Genomic DNA, 12,714 nt, shown 5'->3' on the forward strand with positions numbered 1-12,714 from the left:
GGTTGTGTTTGCTTTTTAGGTAGGACTATTGTGACTGAGCACAAATTGTATTCTAGATACAAACTTGGGAGTTGCTAACAGAAAAACAATTATTATTTTAAAATACCTGATCTTAAATGTAAAAGTAGGAATATTCACTCTAACTCTATTTTCAAAAATGGTAATCTTATCACTCAGTGTGCATAGACTTTATTTTAACATGGAAAGCACACATCTTGTGCAAAATGGAGAAAACAGATTAGAAAGAACAAAAACCCATTTCAGTATGGACTGGGTGTTTACAACAGACCCACTGGGGACCTTTGATTTTACAGTCTACAACCATGTATTTCTGTCTGTTTAGTTTTCCTTATATGATTACTCTTAAAGTATTCTTGCCATATGTCATTTGAATCCTTTGGGGACCTTTGAAAAAAGATGAGAAGACTCTTTAAGCAAGCTTTGTAAATGCACATGTCTGTCCATATGTATTAAAGTATACAGAGAGTTTTTATCTTATATCATACTTAAATTTATTAAAAATAAATGAAATCTACTCAGTTTTGTCACAGCTAAAATGTGTGGCTTAACTAGTTGATATTCATTTAGTTTTTGCTGATACAAATGTGTTAGAGACCAAACTGAAAAATTTATGCTAAAAGAATGAGAAAATTTTCTGAAGCTTTGGTGTCCAGCCTTCCAATTCCAAAAACTAATTTTTTTTAATTATTTTGAAAAAAAAAATTTCTATTTATAGAGGTGTGTACCTGTATATATCTGAGATGATGCAAGTTTTCCCCCCCCCCCCAATATAACCAGCGTAATTGTGGTATTGAAGAAGATAATGCTAAAACTAGATAAGACTGTGTAAAGTGCTATGTAAGATTTATCATTTTTCAGCTTTCCAAGAGCACAACAATCCCATCCTGAAGTACTGGCTCACTTCTTTCCTAGGCTGCAGTGTTAATATTGGCAAACTGTACCAAACAGTATCAATCAGGACTGGTATTTTTCTATGGAGAGGCTTGGGAGGTTTAGTTCCTATGCTAGTTAAAGTAAATTACTTATATAATGGCTCACAGTGTGAAAGAGGACAACTTCTGTAAACCTTACTTCTTCCTTTGCTCTGCAAACTGGCAGGGCCAAGGTCAGGTGGGTAGATACGATAGGCTAGGACAATAGATAGGAGAAATTAGCATTTAAGAAAAATAAAATATGGAAATTCTTGGCTTTTTAAGCAATATCATCTATACAAATTTCATATAGATCCAATTTGCATAATTGCCAATTGTTTGAATCAGAAGTTTCAGGTTTTTGAAGAAAAACTGTCTGTGAATTGGCGTTGTGGCCTCCATTATTTTTTTTAATTTAGTTGGTGACAGACTCTTGAAAGGACCACGAAGGAGAGAAGGGATGCCCTAGTCTAGTCTGAGCAAAGGTTTTCCATAGTATTATTTATTCAAGTGCAAAGGCCCAGATCTAGAAGAGTAAAAGTCAAAGACCTGGTTAAGCACTTAAGGACTGTATTGCTAGCATACAGTGAAGTGTGCTGCAGATACAGCTGTGAAGGTGAAGCGAGTGTAGCAAAATGGTCAAAAGGAGATTAACTCCACTTCTCCAAGAGTTGGCTAGCCTTTAATCCAACCCCTCAAAAACATATGGTAGCCTGTGATTGTCGAAGCTGTTAGAAAAGGTGTTACTGATTAAGAATATATATTGTCTCTGTACAGACTTCACTCACTAAGCATATTCAGTCCCTATTTCTTAAATTACAGCTTTAAAGGGGTTACAGCTTTCACAGAGAGGTTTGGTGAAGTGGGGTATGCTACACTAAAATATTTTCCATTTTTATCCCACCCTTGAATCTGCATGTGAAGTGGATTCACCCTATTTGCTCCAGCTTTGGAGAAGGAGGTATCCTTTATTTGAAGCTGGATGCTATAATCATGGACACACTTCCTTCTTTAGTTTAGGATTCTCATTGGTGAGAGCTGTGCCAAAGCCTGCCTTTCAGACAGCATCATCTGACAGAGTTTCAGCAACATATGCAAAGTTAGGGACTTATCCTTTCTCAGATGTGAACAATTAATATATTACTTCCTTCTGGCAGAACATTAATTGAGATAAGTCATGACGAGGGCTGAGATCCTTGGCTCCTTACAACTTAGAGCCTGAAGAATTTACAGTAGATAAAAGCAAATGAAAATAAAACTCTGCATCTCTTCCTTACATCTTATTCTTAACATTGTCCTATTTGTATAGTTTTGTGTCTACCAGTCAGCTATCACTGTGATAGCAGATATTAAGGACCTGTAACAATAGTTCCCATCACATTCTCCTGGCCATCTAAGGTGCCAGCCTTCACACTACTTAGTAACGCCCAGCTGATGTGTCCAAGGGACAACAGTCAGCTGGGAGATTGGTACTGGAAGCAGCAGGCTCAATTCATCCCAAGCAATCCTGACAGGAGATTGTTCAGAGAGGAAAGTAAGTAAATAAACTGGTTTTCCCATGAATTGTGCCTCAGATTTCCTGACTGATGTTGTAATACAGTTCCCTTGGATTATAAACTTGGCTCAGTAGGTGATATAGTTGGTTGGACCTTAGCTCACTGGTGCTCTTCCTTTAAGTAACTACAGTTTTGAACTAGCAGCAGCAGTAAATTATTTCTATGGCACTGCTGTGCACATACTATGTCAGGACTACCTGTCTGCTTGCTATTGATTGAGCAGGGGTAGCTTGGGAAGCGTGTACGTGTAGCTACCTAGAACCTGTCAGAAAGAAAGAACTTGGTTGTTGTCGGAAGCACTGATGGCCATGTTTCAAGAGACTGCATTGTTATTTGTTTATCATGCTTGTTTTCACCCTCCTCATTCTGTGTGTGAGTAATCCCATTCTTCCAGATTTCTGTTGGACACTTGTGGGGTTTGGGAAATTCTTCTTTTCTTTTGAATGTCTTGTTTGCTTGTTTTTCCCATTTTGTCTGTTGTAACAGAGATTTACAACAGGAAGAGGTGGGACATTGTGTACTGTGGAAAAATTCAGGCCTGGTTTGTGCATCTTGCTCATGCATTCAGTGTAAACCAACTACACAATCTGGGGTCAGGAAGAAATTAATATGGATTTGGCACCCATTTTTGTTTTGCTTTTGCTTCCATTATGGAACAAGACTCTTTTCTCAGACTCATCTGAGCATTTTCTTGCAATAAATTCCTTACTCTTGGATGAACTTGCAACACTGTCACTATCTCCTGCTTTTTTTGTAATGCATTATGGTTTGTGGTATTTAAGTCCTTCATTTTTATTATAAGGTCTTATTCTACGGTCTTTGGAAGTGAAGGTGCCATGGGTGTTCCTAGACTACCTTTCTATTACAAGGTTGATTGCAATTGCAGACCACTGGACCAAGTAATGATGATATCTCCCATCCAAGATGATAGGCATGAACTCGCATCTCTGGCTCCCGTTTCATCACTTCCCCTGGAAAAGAGAAATTTCAGCCAAGGAAGAGCAGCAGCAAAGAATTGTGCATAGCAAAATAATAGCTGTATCTGAAGACTTCCTACTGACAAGGTTGTGTGGAAGTGGATGGAGAAGAGAAAAATCTCCTGACTGGGAAAGCCTTATTTGCCTTCTTTCCTTCAAAGATCTGTCCACTAACGGGTCCTTTGCATTCTTCCAGAAGAAAAGGTGAAGGGAAGACTGCTGTCAATGTTTCTCTGTTCTGTGTTACTTTGAAAGAAGAGAGGCTTAGTAGAAATGTTTGAAGGTAAACCTGACAGTAAGTTTGGGAATCTGACTTTTGGACACCACCTTTGTAGGTTCCATTTACTTTAATATAGTACAAAAGCAATGTAGCTTGAACTGGCCTACTTTAGTAAAGCAAACAATTTACGTGCCTGAAATCCTTCATCTAAAACACTTGCACTGTATGGAATTCCTTCAAGTACTTCATGAGTGTTGCAAACCCTATGTTCACATGAAGGAATTGTGTTATCAGGGAGTTTTACTCTAGGCAGCTTCACCCACAGGGACCCTTCCTGCTGTCTGATAAGGTATTGTAAACGTGGAGAAGCTCTAATGAACTTTATCTGAGTTACAGCAGATCAGATCCTGTGTAAATGAATGCAGAAATCAGTCAGTTATGTGGTAGTGGGCAGACACATGACCTTAATAAAGAGCTTGGATTTCTTTCACAAAATTCACCCTTCCCCTGCTCCTTTTTCTCCAGTGAGCTTTCTGCCATTATGGGACTTCCCCATCTGACACAGCATCGGTAAAAACAGTGTGCACATCTTACTTTTTTTAGTTGTTATTTATTTCAGCTACTGGCTGCCAAACCTAAACTAAATACATAACTGTACCAGCTGGTTCAGATCTCTCGTGTTTTTACCTGTAAGATTATGGGGTGGCTCCTCTGGGTCAGAAGGTCCTCATTTGCTTCTAGGTGAAGGCTGTAACTTAGGACTTAAAATGCACCAGGCAGAGTTCTCTCACTTGTGACTTTATGATGAATAAGACTCCAAAAAATAATGTTATTTGTCCTTGAGCACAGCTGTGATATTGGACTAAAAAAATCATCTGTAACCTTTACTTGCAGTGGCAGCAACAGCTCCCAGCTTCTACCTCCTATGTTTAACATGCTGTCAATCATCTGCATCACAAGGTCTGTAAGATGATGATGGTATTTTTCAGAAAGGGGGCTACATAATCACATGAAGCCTCAAAATTAGAATATTTTATTCGCATACATGGCAGAAAGCACTGATGTCACCAGAGCTAGCTTGTACAACGTCACTGCTACATACAACACACTTGTTTGGGTGTTGTAACCGAACTAGTCCAGAAAGGAAAGCAATGTGCTGTGTTTTATATACTCTAAATAAGGGCCTGCATAGACATCTTTCCTGTTGCCCGGAAGGTAGAAGACTCCTGCTCACAAAAGATTCCCAGTCTTCCCTTTACTCAGTTCTTTTCCAGCTCTCCTGCCCTGGAAGTGTTCCTGGGACACTTGCCTACCTTTCCAATAATTTTCTTGACAAAAAATACTAATATATTGAAACCTGTTAGGTAGCTGAGCACCTTCAAATTGAGGAAAAGGGGTCTTACTCTGAATAATTTATTAGAAGGTCACAAGTCCCTGAATCCCAGTAATCAGCGGATACTGTGATGAAGAACAAAGTTCTAGAAGACTCAGCACCCTTTGATGTAGCACATCTGCACTCTTAAAGACAGGTCTAAGCACTGCTATGCTTAAGCACAGCTCTGTTCTATTTTCCAGTAAGTGATTTAAGTTCACAGGAGTTAATAAATAATATGTTTTTAAAAATAGAATACATAGAGGAAAGTATTAGATGAGATCTTGAAGACAATTCTTTTTTGAATTGTTTGATTTTTAACATTCAATAGGCACCATAAAAAGAAACAAAAAATAATGTTGGAGGGAGGTGTTTCCTCAGTTCCATTTCATCACCATCATCATCCCTGGAAATATTTCAGAATGAAATTCTGAAATATTCTTTGGAAAATATCTTGATCACAGAATCACAGAATGGTTGAGGTTGGAAGGGACCTCTGGAGATCATCTAGTCCAACCCCCCTGCTCAAGCAGGGTCACCTGCAGCACATTGTACAGGATCGCATCCAGGCGCGTTTTGAATATCTCCAGAGAAGAAGACTCCACAACCTCTCTGGGCAACCTCTTCCAGTGCTCTGTCACCCTCACAGTGAAGAAGTTTTTTCTCATGTTCAGATGGAATTGTCTGTGTTTCAGTTTGTGCCCGTTGCCTCACGTCCTGTCTATGGGCACTACTGAAAAGAGTTTGGTTCCATCCTCTTGACACCCTCCCTTCAGATATTTATACACATTGATAAGATCCCCTCTCAGCCTTTTCTTCTCTAGGCTAAACAGGCCCAGCTCTCTCAGCCTTTCCTCATAAGAGAGATGCTCCAGTCCCTTCATCATCTTTGTAGCCCTTCGCTCGACTTGCTCCAGTAGTGCCACATCCCTCTTGTACTGGGGAGCCCAGAACTGAAATTAATTATGATCCCATGGAAAACAGTGGCAAAATACTCATCAACTACAACTGAAATACATCCATTTCAAAAATTTAAATAATGGCATGCTGATTTGGAGAAAGGAATAAAGGTAAAACTGAGAACAAAAAGATTTTTGTGCCCTCATTTTTGTCTAGACAAATCAGTAAGAAAAGTAAGTTTTCAAGTATTTAGGGCAGGAAAAAGGAGACTGTGAAGAGAATATTTTCTTTCAAGTTATTTCTTTCATTTTCATGTTCTCCTTAAACTGGGATGGACAAAAAAATAGCTCTCAGGCTTTGTAAGTAGGTCAGTTGAAGTTCTCATGCCCAGACTGGGTTCCCAACTGTGGAAAAAAAGGATACCAGCAGGGCTTCCTGATATGTATGCACTCTGCCTAGGTGGCAGTGGGGCACCTTTTCTTCCTTATTCAGCCCCATTTCTCAGTGGGGTGGGGGGACACTGGGGAGCATTATCATCTTTTGCTTTTGACCTGCTCCCAGGGGTATCCTCTTCGCCTTGTTCTTCAGGATTTGTGAAATGTGTTAAGACATGTTTCAGCCAAATGGGTTCCCAGCCAAATGAAGACGTTGGGTCAGGAAGACCGCCTTCCTCTGCATTAAACTGCCCCTGGATCTGTGTAGTTGGTGTGTATATGAAAACTGCTTTGCAGCTTTAAAACCAACACATTGTAATTTAAATGGCAGCACTGAATTCTGCTGCTACTACATAGACAAATTACAATGTAGCTAGTTGACATTTTGTATGTACTTGAGCTATGTGCTTGAGATGCTGCTGCTCCTAATCACTCAAGTAATCCCAGTGAATTTCTAATCTATTGAACTATTGCAGTCAATAAAGCCACTGATGCAAGGAATCAAGTTACCATTTAACCTAAATATAGACATAGTCCATAGAGCAGGACATAGAGTCTGTGGCCCTCAAGGTGATATTCTTCCCCACCAGCCTGTGGAGGGGGTCTACCTTTCTTTGCGCCTTTTGGGGGGCCCATAAATCTGGAATTATTTTCTGCACAGTGATGCAATTTCATGAGGAGTGTGGAGGGAACTCCTCCCACAAGTTCTAAGCACCTCGCAGCCTCTTTGAAGGTAAATGTGAGTTAAAACATCCTCAGACAAAGAGGGAATTGATGCCAGATGTCACACTTCCAGGATCTGTGTTTTGACCATTAGCTATTTTATAAAAAATGGCTTCCTCTTTAAGAGGAAGAATAGCAGTGGGTGGAATTGTAGTTGCTGAATCCCAAGAGGAATAGAGATACCTTCCTGTAGCACAAGTGTTACACTTTTTATCAGACAAATAAAAGTGTATCATTTGACCGTTAACATCTCTCAGTTCTTCAGTTTTATATGTACAAAGTTAGAGCTGTTCGTTAAAAGATCAAGGACCACACACACACACACACACACATCCATATGCACACACACAAAAAAACCCAAACAACACAAGTGCCATGGGACTTGCTTCCATCACATATAGCCAGTAACTAACTTCATTGAAGGGAGAACCTAAACCCTTTGGCCTACACACAGTGTTTGAATGATTTGTTTTCTCCCCATTCATCTGTATGTCACACTTGTTGGAACACTTCCCAGTCCTCCAGAGAATCAAGCAATTATAATCCTTTCCTGTATTTTCCAGAATTTCTGTATTGAATGGTGCAATATGAGCATGACAAAACTCTTTTCTTGGCATTTAACTGAATACACTTTCTCACGCACAAACGTTTGTATTATTTGAAGGTCAGATCTAAATGGAAAAGGTAAACATATATCAAAAAGACTCTAGTAAGTCAGAGCCTCCTTCTGAACCTGTATATCTTTAAAATCCTTAATGTTCAAATTCCTGCCAAGACAAAATCTTCTTGGACCCCTACCTCTCTCTGTGTGGCTGATGGGGAGGAGCTGTTACACTGGGTTCTGTGACTATGAATTTATTAAACGTCTTTAATATCAGGTATCAGCTCAGGATAAAAAGAAATGTGCTCCTAAACGTTAATAGAAAACGGGCATATCAGTTTATCTGTCTGTTAATTAGGTACCTATAAACAAACTAACTGATGCAAGGTGCCCTTTAATCAGGTTACCTAAACACCAACCCTTTCCTAAATTAACCTTTACAACTGTGAAAGAGTTACAGATTGTTAATTGCTACTGTTTCTTTATTATTATTATTATTATTAATTATTATTTAAGGAACAGACAATATGCCCCATTGCAATTTTGCATGCATGCCTGGGGGGAAAAAAAGTAGATGGCATAAATCGCATGCATAATCTCAGGAGACAATCATTTTAAATCTTAATTGGCTGCCTTTTAAATATCATTTAAAGTCTCGTTTTCCCAGCCTCTCTCTCTAGATAAGAAAGTGTTGTGTCAAAGTCTATTACCTTGCTGGACGTCTCGCCTCTAAGTTTTTTTTAAAAAAATAGAACCATCAGCAGAGGTTTGAGAGGTCGATAAAGCTTTTAGATTTTTGAGATGTTTTCAGGGAGCCCGTTTCCTGCGGCTAAGAGTTGTTAATGGAGCTTAAGGAATTATCTTATGACGCGGGCTGGGAGAGCCGTATATTTCTTCGCTCCTGTTCCCTTGTCGAGACTGAATATGCTGCTGTCAAACTCGCTTAATGAAAAGTAACGCGTCGCTGATTACAGTTTTATTTGGGCTCTATGTAAAAAGCACTGTTAATTTAGCATCCACTCCTTTGTGTGTTTGAATTTGCCATGGCTGAATGATTCAGAGTCTCTCAGTTTCAAGCCGTTTCTCTATGATTTTTTTTCTTTCTCCTCTCTTTCTTTCTCATTCTCCCTTTATATTTCTGTTTTGCACAACCATGCAAGCTGTGTGGCTCTCCCTTTCAGCCCCGTAGCCTCCTCCAAAGCTGCCGAACCTGATCTTTGACTTGTGCTATTGAATCAAATGGCAAAATTAATTTCTCTCACTCTTTTGTTCATACTTTTAAAAAACCCTTTTGAAAGATCACTGTATTTGACTGCTGATCTATAGGCGAGGTTCTTGTACCAAAGCAAGAAACTATCTTCCCTCCCCCATAATTTATACAACCTCATCTCCGTATAGATGTTTTGGTGTCCGTGAGTGCACACACACACGCGCGCACACACACGTATCCAGAAGATTTAATATACAGTTAGTCCTGTAGTCCACTGGGACTTAAGATACAAACTTACTAAAACTTGTTTTATAATGATATAAAATAAAGAGATAAAGATTTGATCCTATTTTGTTAGGTCTTATGATATTTCAGTGTGCCTGGGTTTTACCCACAGTTTTATTACCTTAATTTTAAGTTCGGGGCGGGAGGGAGAAGGAGGGATTTCATCCCAAATCACCGTGAAAGCCAGTGCCAGTGAGCAGTGATTTATAACTGCGGGTGGCATTATCTGTAAAATGCCTGCCCTCGGACGGCCTGAAGGGGCTCAGTACTCCTCTGAGGTCAGGGCACTTTAGGTTTTTTGACTCCTCGGCGAGGCAGACCTCTCCTTACACCCAGGGAGGGCGATCCTTATTTGTGTGGCAGGTCCATCCCCGCCAGCCCTGGGTGCGAGAGCGCCGCTTTAGGAGCCCTGCTCGCTGCTCAGCGCCTCTCTTCCTGCTGGATTTGTCTCCCCATTCTCCCCCACATGCACACACACACACATTTAGCTATTACTGTGTTGGGGGCAAAAATGAAGTCCCCTCCCACCGCACTGAGCCTCGATTACATGGAAGTTGAAACTCTCTGGAAAACCTGATGTAAACCCGTCCTGTACTTGCACACACTGCACACAGACAGACGTCCCTAAATTTCTTTGCTCTAAAACTACTACCACAGCAGGCAGCTGTTTCCCCTCCCACCCCCGTCTCTCTTGCCTCCGTCAATGGTTTGAGGGTAGCCTAAACCCTCGTCTTTCCTCCTTTCCTTCTTCCTCCCCTCTTTCCTCCCCACCTCCTTAGTTTGGCTGAAAATAATTTGCTTTGTTTAAAGGATTTCAGAGGCAAAGCTCGCCGGCCGCCCCAGCTGCATTAAAATTCCTGCCCGCCCAGCCTTTAGCTGAGATCGCAGCTCCCTGGAGACTCCACTTTCGCTATTACTGTCAAGTACCCTTGACTCTTTATTTTTGCCCTTTTATCTATTACAACTAATTCGAGTTCTTTTGCCCTTTTCAGTTTAAGACGTGGCTTTCTGTAAAGCCTCCCCCTGCCACCGAGCTCTCCGGGTGCAGAGCCTTTAGAAATTGAGGGGTTTACTGTCAAAATGAAAATTTCACTTCAAATTATCTTGGCTGATGCACGTTTTCCAGGCCGGGGGCTCCTGTCTGAGCCTTTTGACAGCCAGATCAGCAGAGGGGTTCAGTGATCTCGATAATATCATCCAAGAGAGCGAAAGTCAATACAATGACAGGGAATATGACTGGATACAATCCAATTACGGCTGCTCGCGGAGAGGGGAAGGGCTTGATCTGATCTCCGCACCTGGATTCCTGTATGTGGTCCTTGCACTAACAGGTCTCGCTAGAAACTTTGCGGGCTGGACTATGTTATATTTGAGTTGAGCGCTCTCTCGGTTGCGCTTGTCGTTGCCTTTAAATATATATATATATCACCCGCGGGTGTATTCTTATTTATTTATTTATGGAGGGGCTGACGGGGAGCTGGAGGGACGGGGTAGGCGAGGAGGAAAGAAAGACTCTTGTACTGTGGCAGCTTTGTCCCAGCAGCGTCAGTCGCTGCAGCGCCGGGGTTTAGGCCGGCCGCGGTCTGTGCTATTGCCTCGCAGCTTCTCTTTCAGCAGTTCTCCCTCTTTCCTGGTCCAGAGAACAGGAAAGTTTGTTCCCGTTCCGGGGAAGTAAGGAAAATCTTTTAAACGCTTGTTATCTAAATGGTAAATTGGCTGCGAGTGCTCCTGAATCACACGGCGAGAGCGCTCTCTCTCTCTCTCTCTTTCTTGGCTGCACTCTATTTAATGTCAAAACGGTAAAGCATCTGTCCTGAAGTGCTGAAATATTCATGGAGGATCAGCGATTCTCCATACTGGCAGAGGAGCTGGAAGCTAAAACGGTTGTTTAAAAGATCAAATTTTCCATGTGAACCAATTGCTCGGCACACCGACGGGGAGCCGCCGCGGCACCGCCCGGCTCTTTGGGGGCAGCCCCCAGCCGCCCGCCGGCGGCGGCTCCCCGGGGCCTTTGCTGCCGCTGGGGCTCGGGCGCCCCCGCTTCGCCAGCCCTCCGCTCTCCCCGGGGACACATTGCAAGCCCAGTCGCTTCTTAACCCCTTGCCCCATTGGCATGCCCGCCTGCCTGCGCGCCTCCAGCCCTCCGCCGCTATTTTACAAGAGGATCCTGAGGCTCCAGCTATTGCTGTTTTTCTCCCCTCCTCCGCCCCCTTTTCCATAGGTGACAACTGTCAAACTCCACAAAGGCAGTGAAAAGCCGCCCTGCGTTTCCCCGGCGGGGCGGCGCGGGGCAGGCGGGGAGGCGCGGGCGCACCGGTGCCGCCCCGCCGCGGCCTCTCTCGGGCGCACAAAGAGACCAGAAAGCGCGGAGAACAACGCGGGTATCCTCCTGCAGCTGTGCCTGCTGGCAAGAGCGATCCACCGGCGGCGGGTAGCGCGCTCTCCCCGCTCACCGCAGCCTGTTGACAGTCCTTTTGAGTGACCGGGACAGCTCCGCTTGGGAATTTTAAAATCTTAAAATACTCTTATTGCACAATGCAAAACGCCATCACCGGTGTTACCTCTGAAACAGACAATTTATTGGAGTGAACATACCTTTTAACATATCTTTGTCAAGATAAACTTGTGCAGTAGGTTTAAACTTAGTAGAAGTGCTGTTTGTGAATTATATGCTAACAAGGAAATTATAAGGAAAAACTCTCCAAAAGTCTTTATAACTAATGTTGGCATGCCTTAAATTAAATCTGAATTAAAATTTCTCGTTTGTAAACTTTCGGATGTAAACTTTTTAAGTAGGTCTACACTATAGTACGTGCTTTTGGACATGGAATTAAATAACTCTCACGACATTGATCCCTTAAAGTCGCAGCCAGGAGAAATTCTTCAGAACAGCAATGAGTAAAGTCTGTCCGTTGAACCGAGCAAACTGAATTTTAAATCCTTGTTTGTGTTGCTTAAAAAAAGTTTTATATTTAAATTTAAACTCTCGCCAGTCTCTTTTCAGTGTAGCTGACTCTTCAAGTGTTAGAAAGTCCTTTCGCCTTCGGTGGGCTGTTAGGAACAAAACATTTTGCTTCCTGATTTGGGAAATGCAATAAATTCTTTGTTTGAGTCCTGGTGGGCTAAGTTTGAGAGTTGTCCCTTGAGCACGTTGGCGCCGTTGCCCACCGAGTGTCCCAAGGCTCCCGTTTCCAGGATGGCCCCTTTGGTGGTGCCCCAGGAAACCGTGGTGTTGCCCAAGGCTTGGTTCAAAGTACTGTGCCTGAAGAGGGGGTCGTGAAACACCCCGTCCACCCAGTTCCTGAGGCTGGTGACCGGCGAGTCCTGGTGCCGGTCGATGACACCGAGCGGGGCGGAGACGGCGACGGCGGTGGCTGCCCCTTGGCGCTTGAGCATGCAGGAGGGGTACTCGGCTTGGTTGAGGGAGGTGGCGGTGTGCGCCAGGGACCAGATCCGCGGCTTGGCCTCCAGCAGCTGCTGCCCCGGCTGGAAGCACATCTTGGC

At 42.7% G+C, this 12,714-nt stretch overlaps 1 protein-coding gene across 1 annotated transcript in view; it reads right to left on the reverse strand.

Moving 5' to 3' along the window:
• Nucleotides 1-12,166: 12,166 nt before the first annotated feature.
• Nucleotides 12,167-12,714, reverse strand: part of IRX4 (iroquois homeobox 4) — a 4,004-nt gene continuing 3,456 nt past the window's right edge. The window contains exon 6 of the mRNA XM_026077536.1: nucleotides 12,167-12,708. Within this exon, the coding sequence (XP_025933321.1) occupies nucleotides 12,265-12,708 (444 nt within the window). The 3' untranslated portion in view covers nucleotides 12,167-12,264. The remainder of the gene's footprint in view (nucleotides 12,709-12,714) is intronic.

Source organism: Apteryx rowi, unplaced genomic scaffold (assembly GCF_003343035.1).
Source record: "Apteryx rowi isolate R43461 unplaced genomic scaffold, aptRow1 scaffold_458, whole genome shotgun sequence".
Classification (NCBI taxonomy): domain Eukaryota; kingdom Metazoa; phylum Chordata; class Aves; order Apterygiformes; family Apterygidae; genus Apteryx; species Apteryx rowi.